Below are 21,904 nucleotides of genomic sequence, written 5' to 3'. Positions count from 1 at the left end.
AGATCATTTAACACATGGCTGTTCTTGGCATAGTTCAATTTCCAAAGCAATTTCTCAAAGTGCTGGAGGTGAAGGATGATACCACCTTTGCTGATTGTCCCTTGCTGAGCCATAAATTGACACCGATTGTGAACGAGGAAGGTCTCTGGTAATAGCTTGACAAGGTGGCAGCAGCCATAAATACGTAGGCAAGAAAGGGAACATCTCCTGACAAGCCTGTTCTCTCCAGAGCAAAGTTGCAGCACTTTTTATTAGTCATTTTTTTTAGATAATTAAGAAGAGGTGATATTATCCTGCTGATTATTTGTCTGTATTAGAGTAGTTCACACAGAAATAATCGACCGTGCTACCTGATATCCCCTCATACAATCACTATTTTATCTTCAATTTTGATGAAAGGATATTTGTTCTTAAAGCCCCTGTTTTTACAGTGATAACTGTAAAATAGCTGACTGCATTTAAAAAGATCTAGAGAAAAGCTTCAAAATGCAACTCAACAGCAGTCTGCAGGCCTGGAAAAGCAAATAAAGAATCTAAGCTTTATTACTAATATTTTAAAATCTTACATGTTTTGAAAGGTTGGTCTCCAAGGCCAGAAATTATCAAGTTCAACTGCTAGGACCTAAAAGTACTGTATGCGCTCTGTTTTGTGAGATGACTATTTCCTATGTTGGCCAAGACTCTTCTAGGTTTATTGTAATATTTTGATATAATCTTGAAGTGATGCATTAACCATGATGGAGGATAGCCTTGAACCAGAAGCACAGAGGTTGCAACAAGGAAGAAAATTCTTGATCAACCAACCACTAGCCAAAACTGACTTCTTCTTCTTCTTTCTCTTTTTAACAATTTGTCTTTCCTTGAAACAACTGCATTATGTGTGATAATGAGAGACCTTACAGCAATTAAAGGAATAGCATCCTGGCTGTTGTACCCATGGATGTGATGTGTGGAAGGTGGTCAGGTTTTCTCCTGCCCAGGGCCTCTCTCAGGTGCCTGCGGACATTGTGACTTCCTCATCAGCACCACTGGGAGGCTGGCCTGGGTGTGGGTTATTACACCCCTTGTAACCACCTGAGGTCTATCGGGGACAGTCCCAGCCTGATAAGCAGGAGGTCTGTCCCTCTGCCCTGGGAAGAGAGGATGGAGCACAACTGGGCCCTAGGGCCCTTGTTGCCTGGCAACAGCAAGGTCCAGCCGCCTTGCTGAGGTTCCGCCTGGTAGCCATGCTGCGACCTGCTCCATCACCACAGCGCTCTCGTTCTCTGCGGTGGCACCGGCCACCCTCACCGCCCGCAGAGCTTGGGTAGGTGTGCACAGGGCCTGGGGGCTGCTGAGGTGCCTTCTGCCCCAGCACTGGGAGGGAGGGCTGGTCTCCTTGGGACAGTGCCGGGTTGGCAGAAGCAGGGAAAGACCCAAATCTTGTATTGTACATATATTTTCTACTGTGGGAATGTGTGGGGCCAGGGATTAATAGGGAGGATGGTTATTATTTTACCTTACCATTTTTTGTCATTTTAAATATCTGCTTAAGAAAACATGGCTAATGTTATCCTCATGGCTGCAGTGTCTGGGGGCTGTCTTATCCTGTTCACCTGGTTTGCTGGAGTTAGTGTAGAAGACACAAAATCTGAAGGGAAGAGTCACTGCAAATGTTTGATGGGGAAGGGCCATGTGTGGGCCATGTGTTTCTAAATGAGCTGGCTGCCATGGTTATTAATGCATTTCCCCCTTGTCTCTTTGGTTTTGCTATCACATATGGGACCATCTGGTTCCTCTGTGGGACTCCCAAGACTTTCTGGCAAGCACATACGTGAAGATGTCTAGGGTTTTTCCTCTTCAAGCCTTTCTACTACATCTTATTTCTAGAAACCCTGCTTAAAAAAGTTTTTGTGGGCAGTCTCTACCTGTAAGACAAACCTTCTCACTATCACCAGTGCTGACACTGCAGCACAACGTTGAGAAAAGTCCTGCTTCAACTACAAGTCTGGTGTCACATGAAGAAAGCAAATGCACTTTGCATGGTGCTTCAGGAGTTGTGACAGGTGGTGCGAGACAGATGCTTGAGGTCCCCTCAGCCTCTGAGGTGAGCATGTGGCATGGCAGAAAGAAATCTAAACTATGCTCAAAGCACAAATTCATCCCCCTCAGGTCCTGAGAGGTTACAAGCCCTTGAATTGTCTTGAATGTTATTTTTTTTCCTGTGTCGTATCAGACAAGAACCTGTTTATGGAGCTGTTGGGCTTTCTCAGAAGATAAATGTGACCTATAGAATCACATTTATCACAGTTTCTCTTGTAAGAAATATAGCCTTCTTTCAGGGTAGTTGGATGGATTACAGAAGTGCAAAACTGGAACAATTCAGCAATCAGAACTTGTTGTGAAGAAGATCAAGTAACGACTAAAACCAGAATAAATTTGCTTTAGAAGGAAAGATTAATCATCATGCAAGAGAAGGATTGCTTCAAATGTAAGCAAAGAAATTGCACTATGAGTAATGAAGTTAGCCAGACAAAAAAGCACCAAGTAAACTAAGTACCAAGAGATGCATTTCAAACAGATTTTATATGTCTCTGAAATACTCCTCTTTGAGAGCTAGGGACAGACACGTATTACAGCTGAGCAGCCTCTGGGGATGGATTCCATGCTGCTGGTGGACGCTGCCTCTGGTTAGCATTTCACATTTTCCAATTTCATAACATTCGAAACTTTCCATCACTGTCAAATCTGTTTAATGGATATTCTTGTCTAACAAAACTGGTCTATTATAGATAGCGAGGATTGGCCATAGTTTATGGTTATAGACATATATCACAAAATATTCACTTCTGGAGGCCTCAGCTGTCAGACTAAGGACTGTATGGAACTAGGGCCTGAGCTTTCCTGTTACCTTTGAGATTGGTTGCAGGGCATTATCTCAACAGCTTGGTTTGAAAGGCTGTATGAATATAATGTCCCTCAAAGAACTTACACCCTAGAGGTCACAAAAAGGTGTACACAAATGAGACAAATGGTTTGGGGTGACATAAGCTGTAGTATAAGATCTAAGATGATGTGGAAACACTTCACCAGTAAGTGTCTGTGGTCTTGGTACTCTGCCCTCCTGGCCACTGTAAGGTTGCTGTTCATCCTAAAAGAGCCAGGGGGGTTGAGGAAGGGTTCAGGTGGACAAAGCAGTGACTATAGGTTTTGAGAATGCGGTATGCAAGTAGTGCTCTACTGTGCTGGGAGAATAAACTGATGCTGTTCCGCAGCCAGAAGTTTGTGCTGAGAGGCACTGAATGAGAGATGGCAGGAGGGATGAAAAATGGATAGCTGACAATTGTTTGCATATCACCTTGATGAGACAAAAGGCTGGCTGGATTTTGTAGCAGCATGTAGGGAAAAATGCCAAGACTTTTCAGAGGCATTTTTAATTTTTTTAAAATAAAAACTCTGTATTTGGGAAACCTGTATTTCAGTACTTCACTAATGTTAGTTCAAGTCTGGCATTCAGTTTTGGTTTAATAAGAGGCATAGAAGGCAACTGAAAATGTCTGAATGCTTTATCTCAACTTTTTTCTGAAGGAGATATTTCATCTAGGAAATAGAGGTTTTGAGAGAGCAAGTACAAAAGAGGAGAGAAAATTAAATGGATAAAAAGAAATCAAAAGGGGGTCTGGAAGAGAGAAGATCTCAAGGACTGAAAAAAAGTCTTCACAAGCAGAACTTATATTAGATATTAATACTGATTTTCTTTTATGCCCAAGATGCCTTAAATTTTGTTGTTTATGAAAAAAATAGCTCATAGTTCTGTTGATTCTAAGATGGTAAAAAGACTGTGGTTTCAGACTACTATCATTAGAAATAATTGTCTAGAATTATTACTAATTTGTGAAGCTTGGGCAAATTCTGCTCTTATGCCACCCACTCTGCCGTTTGCCACATACATAGGCTTGTTTTCTGCCATCTCTCCTGCTCCTAACAGAAAGTTACATACTGGTAGGTGCTCATCATCAGGCCTGAAAACAGGCAAGTAGGGCAGAAGCAGAGGCTGCACCCGGCCTTTCTTCCCGTCAACTCCAGATAAAGGTCCTAGTGAAATGGGTCAGCTGCTAGTTTGCAAACAAGTTAGTATGTCAAATTAAAACGAGAGCTCACTGAGTGCCTTGTCTTCACTACAAATTCACTTATGCCTGGATTTACAAATTTTCTTTTCCCCCCTTTCTGTGAGGATTTAGTCTCTGTTACAAAATCAGTATATAAAAAATTTCATGCCACTGTAACAGGTACAATAATCTTTTGGATGAATTCAAATCCTTGCAATTATTCTTCGAGCTCAAGATAAATTAAATTTAACAATACAAAGAGTAGCTTCTGGAATAATGTAAATCTCACTTCAGGCTTTGATGAATCCGGATTAGTATTTTTGGTTGGAAAGAAGCCATGACTGCTTTGAAAAGTTCTAAAGATTAGCTACACCCTGCTTAAAGGGAAATTATTTTGATCCATAGCTTTTACTTCAGCTTAATAACCTCTGTAAACTTCTCTGATTTACTCTTTTAAAAGATTAATGCTGCAGATATGAATTTGGAAGGATTTTGTGACTGAAAATTTTACCAGGTCCTGTGGACTTCATATGCCACTCTTCCATCTGCTTTTTCTATGCACCAGAAAGAGGAGTGTGAAAGATGCTGACCTACTTTAGAACAAAGGAAAACAGATTTAGCAAATAATTAGAAAATAACTCCTCCTCTTTCAGAATAATTCTTGCAGAAAGATGGAGCAATATTTGAAGATTTAAAACTACATTCTAATTTCATTTAGAAAAACACTTGAAAAATGAAGATATTTCATTCAGTGGGGAAACTGTGCAGTGTCTTGAAGGTACTATTTCTGCTATTAAGAAATTGGTAAGAAAGATCTAGTATTTAGTTTCCAATACATGGGAAAGGATTAGTTGATAACCATGTAACTACTCTTTTACACTATTAGAAGTGTTCTCTTGTGTGAGTTACAGTCTACCTTTAAGAGAGAGACAGGCAGTTTGGAGTGAAGTTGGTGGGTGCTTGCATGCACTTTGCTAGCTGCAGAAGTTTGGCTATGATAGAACAAGCCAACCTGACTAGTTTAGATACACAGTTGATCCAAGCCTTAGCTCACCTGCTGGTGTTTTGATGCGGGAGCAGTAGATGCTGTTTACACTAGGTATTAGTGACATTTTAGGCATATCCAGACTTCTGTTGAAGTAAAAAGAGAAAGGATCTTACGTCTAGCAGATTAAACTGGGACTTAGGGTTGAAGTTTTGTTCCCAGGTCTATTGTGTCTTCATAGTTTGTGTAGGAAGTATAATCTCTGACCCTACAGTGACTTAGTAGGAACAGCACAAAAATCACTTGAAGGTAAAGGCCTACTTACGTAGAGACTTTTACATCATAAGGGCTTTAATGCCATCAAGTGCAAGGGAGAAAAATCATGCTTCTCTCTCAGGGCTGCTGTGAGGATACACCCGCTAGTGTTAGTGCATTCAGCAGATGGTACAGACTTCAGCAGGCAGGTGGTTTGCCCTATGACTAGGTGCAAAAGGATTTATTTTTTTTTAACGGTTTGTTTTTCCTTGAAACAATTGCATTATGTGTGATAATGAGAGACGTTACAGCAATTATGAGCTGAGGATGGCTGTTCATAGTTAGCTAACTTTTGCTGTAAGATTTCTGGAGCCATTAAAGCCAGAATGGCTTCAAAGACTGTTTTAAAAGTATCTCCATAATGTATTTGTTTAGGTAGATGTAAATCTTGTAAAACTTGACTTTCTCTCTCAGGAGGCCTCTAAATCATCAATTCCAGGCCATCTCTGCATTAGTCTATCAGATGATTGTTTTATGTAATGTTCTGAAATCATAAAGTTTTCTTTTTCTCTGTTTCAGCTAATTGAAGATGTAACCCATATGAAATTAAAACCTTCTACACATTTATTTTACACCTCTAAATATTTCATCTTCTCAAGGAAATGAGAGTAATTTATATGCATGCATATAGAATTTGCTCTAGAGACAGTAAAATTCAAGAGTATTTCAACTGCTGGTGAAACCAAAGGAGAATGATAGGAGTGGTTTTATGCATAAGTTGTGATGCCAAAGTCAACATCCACTTAAGAACCGATTTCCCAGACATTTGGGGCTTAACTCACCTACAATTCTCAGTCTTTCAGATTTGGGATTCATTTGTTGGAGGGCTTCTCCAACAGTTCAGTCTGTTTTCTCTTGCTCTGTCTTCACTCTAAAAGTGACCCTTCTCATACTATTAACCATGAACCAGAAGATTACTTTCTAGCATGTCTTAGGGCCAGTTACAGTCTCCCTTCTTCAGCAAAGCTTCAGGACATAGGGCAATGCAGCTCTCTGTTTCTTAAATAACACCTTTTGTGCACAGTGGCAGAAGCTGACAGTTGAGACCTTCCTGCCAGCACAGCTTTTATAGCAGAGATGTAGGTAACAGACTCCTCAAGATTGTTGCTGGTCAGAAGCCAACAGTTCCTGGAGATGCATAGATTTGTTCAGCTACTTGTAGAACAAATTAATTGTTATTTCAAAGAGTGAAAGAAAAGAGAAAAGAGATCAAGTAGGAGGAATGGGAATGATATAGCTAGGCATGGAAAATACCCAGTATCAACTAACTTAAAAAAAAAAAATAAATAATGGTTTCGTAAGGAGAAAGTGCTTTTTCATCTGTTGTACTACTTGGTTCTCACTAGTGGATTTTTTTAATTGGCAGGAAGAAATTCGAAGACATACCCTTGAATGCCTAGAAGAGGAGACTATAAAAAACAGCAATCTTTGCTTCAGAATACAGAATTTTTCAGGAGAGAATATTGAAGAGATGACAGGTAGTATTGACTTAAACAGCTCTAAAAACCTCCCCTTAAGAGAACTGAATTTTCTATGAGTTTCTATGAGTTTAAACAATTTGAAGTATTCTATAAAATAAATCTTACTGCTAAAGGTAAATCACTTTCTATAATAACTTATTAATGGATGAAGATAAGTGTTTGCTGATGTATGACACTGTGAGAGACTATTCTCTCACATAAGTGTATAAATTCGAGATACCTGCACTGGAGACCATGCACAAGCACTACAGGAATGACTGGAGAAGTGCAGCATTCAATCTGGATCCCAGCCATGCCACAGCCTTTGTCTGATCCTTGAGATGGAGCACTTGAGTGCTCTGTGCTGCAAATTCCCCTTTTCTGAAGCAGGGGATGCTTATCAGATGTGACATTACTTTTGGGTGGAGTTCATTTTGCAAATGATTATCAAGTGTCTCTTGTAGACAGTGAAGAGAAAGAGCCCTTTCTAGGCATAGAATCATAGAATAGTTTGGGTTGGAAGGGATCTTCAAAGGTCATCTAGTCCAACCCTCTTTTAATGAGCAGGAGCATCTACTAGACCAGGTTACTCCACACCCAGCCACATCCAGTCTAGTCTTGAATGTCTCTAGGGACAGTGCATCCAGCACCTCTCTGGACAACCTGCTCCAGCATTTCACCACCTTCACTGTAAAAAATGTCTTCCTCATGACTGGTTCATCTCACTCCAGAATAAATGTTCTAAAGCAAGTCAGAAGGATCATGGGCTAGAACTGCTTCTTTCTCTCCACTGAAGGGAGGCTAAAGCCTTAGGTCAAATGTAGGTATCTGGATGAAAACAAACTTTGAGCTCTATTTCTCTTTTCTTTTTTTTTTTTTTTCTCAGATATGGCTTTACTTTTAAGATGACCAAGGCATATTCTGCTATCACCCCTCTATTTGCACTGTAGTTGTAAAGCAAAGCAGTCAGTTGATCTAGATGAATGCTTGGATTTCTTCTTTTTTGTGAGAAGTAAGGAAGTTATAGTTTTTTATCTAGCTAACCATGAGCTAAGTATGATTGTTAGTGGTGGCACAGGAGGAGGGATGGCAGGGTCACCAGGGAGAGTAGTACTACTCCTTTTAGAGTATGATGGAGTTAGATCAGCTTTAGGTTCATCATGAAACAGCAAATAGAACTTCCTCTTCCCCTCACTCATCTCCTTTCAGTTTCTTTTCCTTTTCCCCCCAGACACATTCTATGTTTGTTGATTACTTTCTTGTAGCCGATTTCCTCCCTCACCTTCTCTTTGCCTACAGCACGTGGTTGCTGTGCAGTTAGTTGTTTATATTAGCTACTCCCATTCTGCACTGCCTAAGTGTGTTTGCATGGGTGAATGCACAGTAATGTGACTCTTCACTCAGCAGCTGAAAAGATGCTGTGGTACAACACCCATGCACAGAAGAGCATTATCCACAGAGCCTCTTCATGCAGGCTCTTCACTTCCACACAGCAGTGGCTCTTCTGGGAGAATTGCTATTCAGTTTCAAGCCAGGTGATCCTGATTCTTATCCCTGGCTGCCAGACCTGGTTGTGCAGAAGATCACTGGGGGGGAAAAGGAGTAATTTTTATCCGTTCACTATATGTTTAGGAAATTTCTTAGACATATAGTAAGAAAAAGAGCAATTATTCTGTGCAAACGCATCAGGCTGTCTCTTGTTGGTAAATGCAGTTGACTCAGGGAAAATGTGGTAAGATGAAAGTATCAAAATAAAGTATGCAACTTCAGGGATATTAGTGTCTTAGAATCACAGCTGTCCCTTTCCAGGTGACAATACTAACAGTAGTGAATTAAAGACTATGGATCAATCACTTAATGTACTATCTTCTGTATGTTTTGTATTTACTTTTTAGCTCTTGTCACTGCTGCATGTGAATCTAGTGCTGCTAAGATACATCAGCTGCCATCTGCATTGGAAAACATTGCTTGTAAAATTGAATTACTGACTGAGAAGCAAGCCCTTTGTGAAAGACAGAATGCTGAACTGTGGTATGTATTCATTTGAACAAGCGAAAAATAAATACTGACAAGATGATTAAGGAGAATTGAAATGTTACCAAAGCGTGGTAAGTAGTGCTTGGCCTCACCCCTGCAGCTTGCCACAAATGTTCCTAGGCAACTCTGCTGCAGCAGCAAGACTAATTTTTAAGGTGTCTTTTCATGAACAGCAGAGCCTGCCCGCTGCTGCATGCCCTCTGTAGCCCTGATAAGCTCGCTTAGAGAAAACTGTCTGCAGCTTTGCTTCTCACACTTGCAAGGGAGAGTTTTCTCTTTCAACAATTAATGTTAAGGAACTACTACAGGCAAAATTCATAGTTTTCAGTTTAAAAAGAGGCAGGAACCCTGAATTAGCAACTCTGCTAGAGATCCACCTTCCTTTTCAAGAGTTACCCCAAGAAGATATAGAGAACTGGGAGATATTTTTCTCCCTGCTAGATTTCATGTTACTGTCACCTTCTGCCACGCTGCAAGAGCTGTTCAAAAATAAATCACAATGTATTTTCTTCAGGGAAGCGCGCCTGCTTTCCTTGTTCTTTTGGAACTTGCAAGCAGCCCCTCCATTTTTACTGAAACATGTGGAAAATAATCACATCAGAAAAAGTAAAACTTTTTAAAAGTTATAATACAAATAACCGAAAGCCATTTTATTGGAATGGAAGGTCTTAGATGGTCTTCATCACAGGTACCAGTGCATGTCATGCATGTATAGCGCTCTAACAGACTGAGCTGATAATGTGTGGGTAGGCAAGTATTTGTTTCAATGAACATTTGAACCAAGTCTTTGATCTGAATGAATGGTAGGAAATATACTTTTCATCTATTGTGGTATTTTTCCAGTAAGGAGCAAGAATATTTGCAGACACAGCATAAAGAAAGAGTAGACTTGCTGAATGAAAGGATGGCAACAAAAGTTAACGCAAATGCTCTCTTAACTGAAACTTGTGATAAAACAATAGTGAAAGAAAAAGAAATAATCAGTACAAAGGCAGCATTAGCAGGACTTAAAGAAAAAATAGCTGAAAAAATGAGTAAACTTGAAAAAGAGAAAGAAGAATATGATAAAGAGGTAAAGGTTTTGAAATGTAATTTTTTTAAAAGTTTTACAGATACAGTGCCAAAAAAGGAAATTACCTTAGAAATTATTCCAGATGTTGCATTGTTCTTTCTCTTATGGAGCTAACATATATTTCCACAGCATCGCAAGCAGAAAAGTGACTCTGACATTGGGTGCACACATGCTTTTTTGATTTCTGTATGCATGTGATTGTGTTTGTGGTATGAATACATGTATGCATACACCCACAAACATGCCACACCAAAATTGCATGGTATATGAAATTTGTTTTCTAGCAGCACATCTAAGAATGTCATGCACTGGTGCTTCTTACTAACTGTGGGACAAATAATCATGTACCAGGAAATCAATCCCCCCAGGCAAACTGCTTAAAATAAAGGTACCTATATTTTCCAGCAAGCTCTGAGATAAGGTTTTACTATTTTTTTATATTCTGCTTTACTTCCAGTTGTGTATATTTGATACTTTTCTAAATGATAACATAAAACAGATGATCAGATTTAAAGAAAACTCTCTAGTAGAAAATATGGTATAGTCATGTTCCTATACTGGAATAAAATCACATGAAATTTTGGCAGATCAGGTACTAATCTGCATGTTATATTAATTGTTTCTTTTTCACATAGAATTGTCATTTGGTACATAGCTGGGGCTTTTCAGAAACTTATTTTCTTCTAGTGTAAATTTTGTGCTTATTTAATTTTAGAAGGCTTCAAATGTTTTATTATACACTTTAAACAATACATAGTACATTGCTCTATTAATTGTATTATTTTCAATGTAGAATACAGAAATGAAAAAATTCCTTGAATTTCAGGAGGCAAAAACATCCCACAAAAAGCATGAATTTGAGAACTTGAATGTAAAATCTTCAGATCTGCAGCATAAATTCAAACTCTGTGCATCCAGTTTAAGATCTGCTGAGTTATCTCAGCACTACTGAAAATAACCATACTGCAAAAGTAATACTTGTGTAAGGAGTTGAGCCAAACTGAACTGTAAAACATAATTTTCTGCCCTAATCTTGACAACTTCTGTTACAAGCACTGCTGCCTTGACGATAAAAGTCCTTTCTGTCTGAATATTAGTAAAAACTCAGAATTGTACCGGAGTTAAATCTGCACTGAGGTTCCCTTAAATGACAGATTGCATTGTTTTTGTTTTTGTTTTTTTAATTTCTTTTCCTTACCAACCTGCATTGATTTTTTTAATTTATTTTTTTTACCTCTTTAAGTGGCAAAATAAATACAGCCTTACCCATTGCTTCTGAGAATTCATTCTTTGCAGGCTGTAGTAATTTTTACTTTGAAATCTCAGTGACTAGAAAATAGTAGAGTTTCATGTGTACGTTAGGAAATTAAAAAAATAAAAAAAATAAAAATAACAGACCAGTGGCAATGAAGTGATTCATTACCTGCTGTTTTGGAAACTTCACATATTTTGACATAGTCTGCTGTATTTTTATAGGTTCTACTTGATGAAGAAATTGCCTTAGAAAAACTGAGAGAAGAAAGCAAGCAAGTAGAAAAAAGCTTGGAATTTAGAAAAACAGATAAGCTGGCACTCTTAGAACAGAAGTAAGTATTAAACTATTTGATTCGATCTTTTTACTAAACCTGTATCAGTGTTTTCTGAGGGAATCTTTCTACTGGCTTCAGTAAAGACTTGGAGGACAGTTGGAGTTAATCTAAATTAGCTGTTAGGAACATATATTCACAAATGTGCCCTTTGGAAGAGGGTTATACTGTTATTCTAACAATGTGTCTGGTTGGGAGAGTAGTCATTACTCCCTGTGTATGCTGTCATCATCCTATCAGCTGGAATACTTACATTTGCTATGGCACAGAGATTCGTTCTTCTTCTGTATGTTACCTGAGATGCAAAGTATCACAAGTGATGTGAATAAGCAATATAATCCAAATATCATTCTATGGACCTCTCTATGTTACATTCAGGGAACTTAATATGGAGATCCTCAATTTATCATTATCCAACCTAGGTCCATAACTGCTTCTCTTCTGACTATGCCATAGGCCTTCTGAAAGGTTGTATGACCAAAGTGATGGGGAAAAAAGTTGAGACTCTTCCTGGTGATTCAAGCTTTTTGTTTCAACCCGTTTCCCTTTACAATCTGAGCTAAGAATCCTTACAGAGAAAAAAATATGAGTTCTTGGAAACTTGGGTAAAATTATTGCTGTGAATTTTACTATTTTTCTTCATGGCAGAACTAATTCATTAATGTCTTTATGAAATTAATGTTACCGTTAATTAACAATGTAATTACTGTAAAAAATGAGCTGCAGCTAGCATCCGGCTGTGGCCCTTGATCCTGCAGACAGTTATAAATTGCTTATCTTTGCTCTCCTGAAGTTTAACTTCAGTAAAAATATTGGTGCTAGGGATGTTGACCACACTCATGTTTCAAGAGTCCAAACAGTTATGATCTGGTGATGACCACAGAGGTGTAGGCTGTGCTGAGTTTCATAGCCCAAGCATACCAAATACGCTGTCTGTGTTCTTTTTTTTCTGCATTTTTATAGCTGCTCAGTGTTATGGATGTCTTTATTTGTTTTAGAGCATTTGTCCTTCATAACTTATTTTACTATTTGATGTAGCAGATGAGTTAGGCTGTTAAGACAAAGAAAGGATCTGGTCAATGTATTTTTTTTTCCTTCACAGTGTTTGGCACATACTCTCAAAGTTTGTCTACAGAAAATATTGTCTTTCCCCACAAGTCATTCTTGGCTTGTATTTTGAAATCTTGTAGTAGAAAACCTACTAGTTCTGTAAGTCCTTACCTTCTTTGTAGGGTTTGGTATTTTCTCATCAGATATATCAAAGGGAAGTAATTAATAAAGATACTTGAATAGAATACAACTCAAATATATGTAGATATAGCTTGCATTCACATGAGGGGCCTGAAAGTAAGAATGCATGATTTTTTAATTAATTTTAAAAATGCATATTTTGTTAATCCTCTCCTAAATGTGTCTACATTGGCTTTGTTTAATAGGATTCAGCTTGAATCTGAATTATTGCTTTTACAATCAAAAATTGCCCAAGAAAAGGAGCATTTCAATAAGGAACTTGTAAAAGTAAGAGTTTTTTTTCTTATTCTGGCTCAGAGATTTTACTAGGCCTTGTCTTGCTGAAACACTCAATGAGGACAGACCTGCAGGAAGTGTGACATGAAGTGCTTTAGGTGCTTTGATTTGCCTGTGCCTCTGTGCTTAATGAGCGTGAGCAGGGACAAGGAACACAAACACTTGCAGGACATGAGAACTCTACCTTCTACTCATGCTTAGGAGGTCATGCTGGATGTAGAGGCGAGATCTACTCTTCAACTGAGGCCACGGACTGATGTTAAAAGACTTAAGGGGCACTGAGAAGTGTGCTGAGCTTGAGGGTATATATAGCTTTGTGTGCTGGGATGCAAGGGTTTATGAGATTAGGGGATATTGATTTGGAAGGAGTATAAAAGAGAATGGGACAGACAGATGTATGTAGAAAGATTGTGACGAGATTTGTTAACAAGGATGAAGTTGAGATGGGAGGCTGAGCGTGCAGTTTTGATAGTCATTCTTGAAGACTTGTTTCATGCTTTTTTACATTTTTTTAGCTCTTATTACATATGGAGAAAATCTAACTAGTGGTGGCTTTCCATCTGCTGAACCTGTGAAAGAATGCCAGCTGCCTGACATCATTGTTATGTAGATGTTATACACATCTATTGGCATGGTTTCCTTGTTGCGTTCCTGACCTCTCCTCTGAAGGTGTACATATCAAATAAAATGTTGGTCCATTAAAACCTCTGCCATATTGGCATTAGGCAGCACTAGGTGGGAGCCACATTCTACCCATCCCATGATAACCCTTCCTGCTCTTCTACTGAATTCCTACCATCAAAAGCCAGAACCACAGCCATCATCTTCCTATTTCCTTTTTCTCTTCCATCTTCCTGCCCTTGCATCCTTCAGCCATGACCAATGACTCCTGCTTTCCTCCATCTTGATATGGAGTTCTCACCGTCCCAGTGTTCCTACATCATCAAGCCTTCCCTGTTTCCACTTTATTGCTCTGTAGTCCATACAGTGGAAGTCACTACCTCCAGCTGGGGCAAGGCACCATGTGTCTGGGAGCAGCACACAGCTTGCAGACTGTTTCAAAGTGGCTGGTTTAAATGAGGCAATGGAAATGAGGATACAGAAACAATCTTGATATAATATCCGTGTATGTTAATTACATACATGCTGTGAATCTTGGTTCATTTTCAAGTTTTTTGAGGTTTTTTTTTATTAAAGGCACTCTAGAAGTATAGAATATTATTATAAGGTAAAACAGAGACAGAAATAATAATAAGCTAACATCTGTGGTCCTTATTTGTAGATTAAGGAAGATCTATGCAATGCTAAATACCTGAATAAAAAACTGAAATTAGAAAATGAAGCTCTGCGCCAAAATTATGAACAAGTACTGGAAGAACAGCAGCTCTGGACTATAGAAAGAGATGAGGTAGTGGCAAAGTAGGTTTTACCCCTCAGCTCTTGAAGACAGATATTTTAAGTTTGTGATTTCATTACTAAGGCTTTTCTTGCTGACAGAGTATCTAACTTATTTTTTTCTTCTGGTAGATGGGAGGAATTCTCTTTTTTATTGAAGAAAAAGTTTAGATCGCTGGAAAATCTTGCGACAAAAAAGAAACGCCTAGAGAAAATAATTAAAAATCTCGAAGACAGCCTACTGTATGTAATCTTTAAATACTGACAATGGTAAATGTCAGTTTGCTCAGCACTTCAGCTGATTAAAGAGATACTGAAATAAACATTCAGTAGGGAAGTTGAATGGGTTTGTAAACTGTACTAGTAGGCTGTTATGGATTTTCATACAACAAAGAGGTTAGCTGCCAGTTACCCTAATTTGATCTGCAGTTTCTTGCCACCAACCAATGAACCTACAGATGATGAAGGGTATTGAAGCAGAGCAATATGTAAAACTTCACAAATAGTTGTGACTGTGAACTGCATACTGTGGTACCAGGTTTGGGACCAAGCGACTCTCTGTTTGTTATGGTGGCATCTAAGAAAATCTGCTTTTACTCAGATAAATCTAGTAAGCACAGATTTGCCCTGTGCACAGAAGTATTCTGAAAAAGGAAATCATTGTCTTGTGTAGTCTAAGCAGAACAGTCTCCTTGTGCCCTATGAATTAGGGTATGGCTGGGAGGAGTGTGGCCAAAGAACTACAGCTCTCTATTAGCCTGTAGTTGGTGGAAGAGATTTGGGATTTTGCTGCAATAGGTGAGGACAAGCCTGTGTGTTCTGAGCCCAGATATCCTGCTTTGGATCCAGTTCCTTTATTTCCTAGAGAATCAGGAGAACAAGGCCTTATGTTGAACACTAATAACGAATTTCTGTCTTGTAAGAAGGTTAATCCTGAGAAAAGGGAGAGCCTTTTTTTTTTTTCTCTGCTGGAGTGTCATTCTTTGCAAGAGAAAGTTAACAGGTTCAGCCGATTAATCTTACATCCCTCAAACCTAGGAGAGCCAAATATATTCACACACTCTGTGTTTTGAGTGACACCAATAGTGCTGGTTCTGTGGAACTTTTTCACAGTGTGGCACTGAAGTGGCTGCACTCCTAGGGTCTACCTGCTACTTAAATCCCTCTGAGGAATGATCTGTTATTGTGGAGTTGCCCTACTTATGGATATAATTATAATTAAAAAGTAAGAAAATAATCCCTCACCTCTGTTTTCATACTAAATGAGAAAACATACAACACATTTACTCTGCTTTGTAGGAAAAGCATTCTCATCTTGACGAGTGTCTGAAGAGATATTGTTGCCATGTAAATGTGGGATGAAAAAAGTAAGACTATGAGGTAGCCACACACTGCTAAGAAGGAGGTAGCCATGCACTGCTAAAGAGGAGGAAAATTTGTAATTCAAGGGCAATGGAGTCTACAGTATAAAACTAAGTTAACAAGATAAGAGTGAAATAACCATTGCGCAGGATCTTGATGCTAATTGGGTATCTACACTAATGATAGTAAATGAAAGATTTGTAAGAGCTTTCTCCCAGTGTCAATCAGCTCTTAATTTCACGCTTTTAAACTAGACTACATGGAACTGTACAAAATGCATTGCAGCTCTGGCCTCTTAGAACAACTGATTGAAAACTCCCTTCCCTATCCCAGTCCCTATCCCTGTACTTTCCTACATCTCTGTTTTTTGTTTGTGCCTAATTATCTTGTTCTGTGCATTTTTACTGACTTCACAACATCCTTCTGTATCAGACTCAAAATAATTCAATTTCAGTGTACATCACACAGACCTCGTGGTCACTTTAACAGGGCCACCAAATTTGAAATCAAAATTAAGATCTCATGTTAATTTTATTTTTTCTGGAAGTAATATGCAATGTATTCAGAATCTTACCATTCATTTTACAGGATTGGCCAATTATTTATTTCTTTAATGAGCAACTTCTAATTAAGTCAGTCAGATATCATTCAAAGAGGACACTCTTGAGTTGATTAAACCCACTGAACTGAGAAACCCACCAAACTGACAACAGTGAATGTAGTTTTGGAAAGGATGAAATAGAAGTATAATTCTTCAGGGTTTTCTATGAATTATCTGAGACATATTCTGCGAGTAGTAAATTATTTTGCAGTGCTGGCTTGATACATTTAGCATTGCATTTAGAGCAACAAAACCTTTGGAAGAAAGCTCCATACTTTCTCTTTGTAAATCCACATGGGGTTTGGAGTAGGTGCTTCCCACCACGCTTCTGTCTTGAAGGAGTGAGTATCACTGGTTTCATACTGCCAACCTTTTTATTGTTGAACTCTCCTAGAATGGGTGGAATACACGTAAAGTTCATTCATTTTTGTATTTATCACATATACTAGAAAATACATACTAAGAAATTAAAATAAATTGATTTGTCCATCTGGTCACAAGTTCTGCTTCTGAAAATACTTTTGTAGTAATTGCTACTAATACATTTGAACAGTTGTTAATTTCTGAAACATCTGGTTTTGTCTATTGCATTATTTTATTGCTTCTGGCTTGAAAAATATACTCCTGGATTTGCCTTGATTCCTAACAAGAGCCTCTTCATTTTAAACTGATGTTTCCAACGTAATGTGCTAACATGCTACAGTATGTGTAGGTTTTTGAGATGGGACCCATAGGTACCATATTGCCTCTCTCCAACTAGTGCAAGTGCTTAGCACGTTGGTCAGTGGGAAGAAAATTTTGGAAAACTGTACTAAAATTTTGACATAAAGTAAGCACTGTCCAAGTCTTTAGTATTATTTCTCAAAGTTTACTTTCCTCCCCTCCCCCCTTCCCCCCCAGAAATATCAAGAAGAGCTATGCAGAACAGCTGGCATCTCTAGAGCAAGATTTGAAGGCAGAAAATAAGACAAGGTAGGACAAACGAGAAAGTTTGCACTATATCTTCAAAACAAAGCAGTGAATTAATTAATTACTGCATCTTGATGTTGCTATTACATCAGAGATGTAAAACCAAAGCCTTACTGTGTAAATATTCAGTGAATAATGACAAATAAAAGTATATCTCCTCAAGTATATCCATGATTTCATTTGAATTTTATTGCTTTATTGCCAAGCGGTAAGGGCCACTCAACTTACCATTTTAATCATTATGACAGCAAATGTTTGACCTGTTTTATTTTATAAGCTATTTGGGATTTTCCCAGGGTATGTACGCTTACATAAACTGTAAAACTGTGGGGTTTGGGGGATTGTTTTGTTTGGTTTGGCGTGGTTTTTTTTCCAATCATTTATTCAGTATTTATTGTTATTATTAAATTCAGTTAATGTTCATTGGTAGCTGATTCTGCACTTTTGAGTCAGTGAGAACTTTGTGATTGAATTCAATGAGAAAAAAATAAGCATTGCAGTTCACTGCTGTATCAAGTGTCCACAGCTCCAGCTGGAAGTATGGTGGTTTTGTTGCTGAACACCTTTCAAAATCAGGTCATTAGACTGGTGGTATCTGGAGTTCCAGATGTTATATAGACAAACCCTTTGACAGGGTCAGTAAGAATGAGATAACTTTGCATTTTCAGTAATTTAATCTTTCTTCCTTGGACTCACTTTTTTTTCACTAGTTTAGCCGTGTCTTCTACTGTATCTATCTTTTTAGGAAATCTTTGGAAAGAATTGTAAGGAGCATGTTACACAAAGGTCACAAAAAGACATGGGGTTTATTTTATCTATATTCAGAATATCCACTATGAAGTAGTTCATATATACACACATGTCTACCAGCAGTGAGGTACCTATAGAAAAAGCCTAGAGTCAGATAAATCTAAGTGAATGTTTGATATAAAGCTTTTCTGCTAGTTTTGAATTTCTCTGTAACTGCCAGATTTTACATGCAGCTCTTGGAGGTCTGCTCATACTGTTTGTCTAAATCAGGGTGTGGTATCTAGTTTTTGAGGTGTTATCATTCCACACCAATATGGAGATACCTTCTTTTCAGAGCACTGAGACCTATGTACTTGATAGGGGCTTTTTTTTTTTCTTCCATGAATACCTCCACTTTATTATTGACAAGGTGAAAAAGTGGATTCAGGAAAGAGTGCTTAGCCCCCTGCAGTTGATAGGATGCTCTCAAAAATAAAATCATGGTCTGCTCAGCTACTTCAGACTATCTCTGCAGCTCTGATTTCTCATTTGATTATTCTGTCATGTAAGGTACAGAGATAGGGAGATTTCTTGGTCATCTAGTCCAGTCTGGTTCTCCCCTAAACACTACATCATACTTTAGACTTCAAAAAACCCAAACATGTTCAATCCAAAACCTTATTGTTGCTTTCCTCCCCTTATTCTCATTAATACGTCATTCTAAAATCTCATTCTTTTGATGACTAAAAACATTTTTTACTGACTTCCAGTCTGCATTTTCACATAGACAAGTGTGCCCTTTTTGGTTTTATATGTGTTTCATTTTATCCTTTTCATAATTTACAAACACTGGGGTTTTATGGTCACAAAATCTTGTCATTCACAGCCTTCCAATTTGCTAAGCTAAATTAACCAAATTATTTGGTCCAGACTTTTATTAACTAACTTTAGGCACTTAAGTGAGACTAGTCACTTTAAGAATACTCCTCCGTGTTCAATAAAAACAGAGAGGCACTTCGGAAGGTTTTTATGTCTTTTTATGCATCTCCTAGATATTGTCAGGATCACAGACAACTGATTATAGTCCTGAAGTTACAGAAAATATGTCTGAGTCTTCTAATCTCTTAAATTAGGCTTGTAGTGCTCCTGAGAATTTGTCTCCCTTCTCTGTTTTTCTCCCAAATTCAACTTATTTCTGTTCATGTGTATGTCACCAGAGTAATATTTCAGTGGAAACTACTGCACTTATCAATGCAGAGAGAACTCTTTTTCCCAGCAGAAGAGAACAGAAGCAGAAAAGTGAATGAAAGAATAGAGGCTAGTAAAAAACTAGTAAAAAATGTTGAACTACTTGCAGAGGTATGGTAAACAGCAGGTATTATAACCTATTACATCTAGTGTTACATGCATTCATGATATATGTAATAACAGTAAACTGTTACCTAAGTAAAAGTGAACTCCAAGGGCCAATTTTTTGTTAGCTACTAAACATGATATCAGGTCTAAAGATCTTCAATACCTAAAGATCTAAATATCTCCATTCTTGGAGATATTCAAAAGCCATTTGGACATGGCCCTGTGCAGTCAGCTCTAAGAGGCCCTGCTTGAGCAGGGGGGTTGGACAAGATGACCTCCAGAAGTGCCTTCGAACCTCAACCATTCTGTGATTCTATAATCTGACTTTAACACCTATTAATAACAATTTAAAGGTGATTATTTATCTTAGAAGATGTTATGTTTTGAATGCAGATTGCTCTCATTTTGCACTAATTGCTTGTTTCTGGGTGGTCCAGGTAGACACTATATATTTCAGAAATCACTGACCTTCATTTTGCTTTCCATTATGAGATTGAAAACCTTGAGGAAGAGATTCTTCAGTCTGAGAATCAATTCAATGCCCTGAGTGAAGAAGCGAGTAAGAAGGAAAATGATTACAAGAATTATAACAAAGATTTTGCTAACAAAATAAAATGTCTGGAGATAAGTTTTGTTGTTCTTTTTGTCAACCTTGGGAAGATTTCTGATGGATGAATTGGCAATGTTTGTTGTGCCTTGTTGCAGCTGTGCTCATTGGAGTTATGTTTAAACATGCTCCATGTCAGTAACTGTTTCAAGAAAATTTTGTGCTTTTCAGGTTGGTGTGGTTTCTTCTTGTGGGTTTGGTTTGGGGTTTTTTGTTGGGTTTTTTGTTTTTTTTTTTGCTCACAAGAACTTAAAACCTTCAGGTTGAGACACTGGAATTATTAAATGACCATATATGTATATGCACATATATATTCATGTACCTATGGGCATCTATGTCAAAAGAATACAGAGCAGGTGTTTCTCAGAAGGGATGACTCCAATTTTAGAATAAAAATTTGTGCAGGACCAGATTCAGTCCTGAGATAGATCCTATTTAGCTTTGGAGTGAGCCTCCCAGTGTGTAACCTATTAATGTAAAATGTGTTTGATCACATTCTCAAAAACATTCTGGTTTTGAGTAAACAGGCCAACATCCATGGCAATATGGCAGCTTGATTTTAGGCCCTGGTCAAGGTCTCCTCTGAATTACTATTGTAAATCTATCACAGTGACTGGTGGTGTGCAAGGCATAACCCAAGGCTACTTAGTGTCAACATTCTTTAAAACACTGATGAGCTTTCTTCACCAAAGAAAGTAGGGTGCTGAAATGCTGTATATGAATTTCTCAGAGCTGTCAAGGTTTTCTAGCACTTCTCTGGTCTTTGGGATATAGTATATGCTCTATCCCCAGGAAACTGCTGGACTCTTGTTCAACAGTCTGATTTCAGATAGGATAAATCAGATGTCAGGAGGAGTGTAAGAAATATCCTCTTTGTATGTCTGACCTTAGAAAGGCAGATTTACAGAAGGCCTTGAGAATTTTTTCTCATTTTGCTCATTAGTGAGAGGTTATGCTCCCACGTTATGCAAGATAGTTATGGTCATGTAACTGCTCAGGCTTCCCTATAAATCTGAAGGCTGAGCCTGTCACTACTAAGGAAGCAGTTGTGCTGGGTTCATTCTCATGCTCTTTCTAACAGTTAAGCTATGCAGTATATGCAAAAGAAATGCTAAATATACCTTGATACTTTTTCTCTGTCTTTTATTTAATATAGTCCATTCTAGAGTTTTTCCCCCATCTAAAATAGTGCTGATAAAACTGCTATGGGAGAGTTGCCCTTGCCTTTGTGGCCTGGACAGAGACAGGTTGAAAAAGTGATTGTAACTCTTTGTTTTCATTTAGTGACACACTCTGAGATACTCTCCTTTCTTAACTGTTTCCTACTTTGCTTTCATTTCCTACCATTCTGATGAAGCAATTCAAGTTGCTTTGTTTTTTTTCTTCCCAGTTTTCCTTCTGGAGCTTTTAGTATTTTCATGCACTTGCTCTTCAAAATGATTCTCTCTGAATGCTCTCTCATGAAGGTGGCCTGGGTACGAGGAATAAATTCCTTTACAAGAGTCATGTCAGTTTAGGTTAATTCTGCTCTGTTTGGAGTACCATGATGATGTATGAGATCAAAGAAGTTCATAGAAATGAGACTCAGATCACCTTTCCTTCTCTGCCTTCTTCACATACCTGTTTCGGCTAAGGAAATAATTTCTTCTGTTCTTCTCCATATTTTCCAGGTTTTTTTTCTTTCTTTTTTAGCCGTTCTTCTGCTACAGCCCTTTAAAAAAAAAACAAACCTATAATAAGGCTCATGAGCTGTATTTCTATACTTGGAGGTTTTCTGATATTTCTAGTCTTTGATCACAGAAGTGATACCTGATT

The 21,904-nt window shown here is 38.1% G+C and overlaps 1 protein-coding gene across 1 annotated transcript; it reads left to right on the top strand.

Annotated features, from left to right (window-relative positions):
• Positions 1–4,808: 4,808 nt before the first annotated feature.
• Positions 4,809–20,290, top strand: LOC130602850 (putative autophagy-related protein 11). Its single transcript, XM_057416091.1, has 12 exons — positions 4,809–4,892; positions 6,755–6,866; positions 8,744–8,879; positions 9,729–9,957; positions 10,751–10,867; positions 11,434–11,543; positions 12,980–13,061; positions 14,353–14,489; positions 14,598–14,708; positions 17,329–17,400; positions 19,344–19,485; positions 19,975–20,290. Exons 2-12 carry the CDS (start codon positions 6,860–6,862, stop codon positions 20,155–20,157), a joined length of 1,326 nt encoding a protein of 441 aa, XP_057272074.1. The 5' UTR covers positions 4,809–4,892; positions 6,755–6,859; the 3' UTR covers positions 20,158–20,290.
• Positions 20,291–21,904: the final 1,614 nt, after the last annotated feature.

The sequence above is a fragment of the Pezoporus wallicus genome, unplaced genomic scaffold (genome assembly GCF_028554395.1).
Source record: "Pezoporus wallicus isolate ANWC-B61680 ecotype Strahan unplaced genomic scaffold, APGP_CSIRO_Pwel_v1 scaffold_2146, whole genome shotgun sequence".
NCBI classification, from domain to species: Eukaryota; Metazoa; Chordata; class Aves; order Psittaciformes; family Psittacidae; genus Pezoporus; species Pezoporus wallicus.
Note: the sequence above shows the minus strand (reverse complement) of the source record. Positions and strands in the feature narration are given on the sequence as shown.

What these genes read in the sequence shown, in the direction of transcription:
- LOC130602850 (XM_057416091.1), top strand. An exon ending in AGACAGAATGCTGAACTGTG is followed by an intron (nt 8,880 to 9,728) that starts GTATGTATTCAT and finishes GTATTTTTCCAG; the next exon opens with TAAGGAGCAAGAATATTTGC. An exon ending in AGCATAAATTCAAACTCTGT is followed by an intron (nt 10,868 to 11,433) that starts GCATCCAGTTTA and finishes GTATTTTTATAG; the next exon opens with GTTCTACTTGATGAAGAAAT.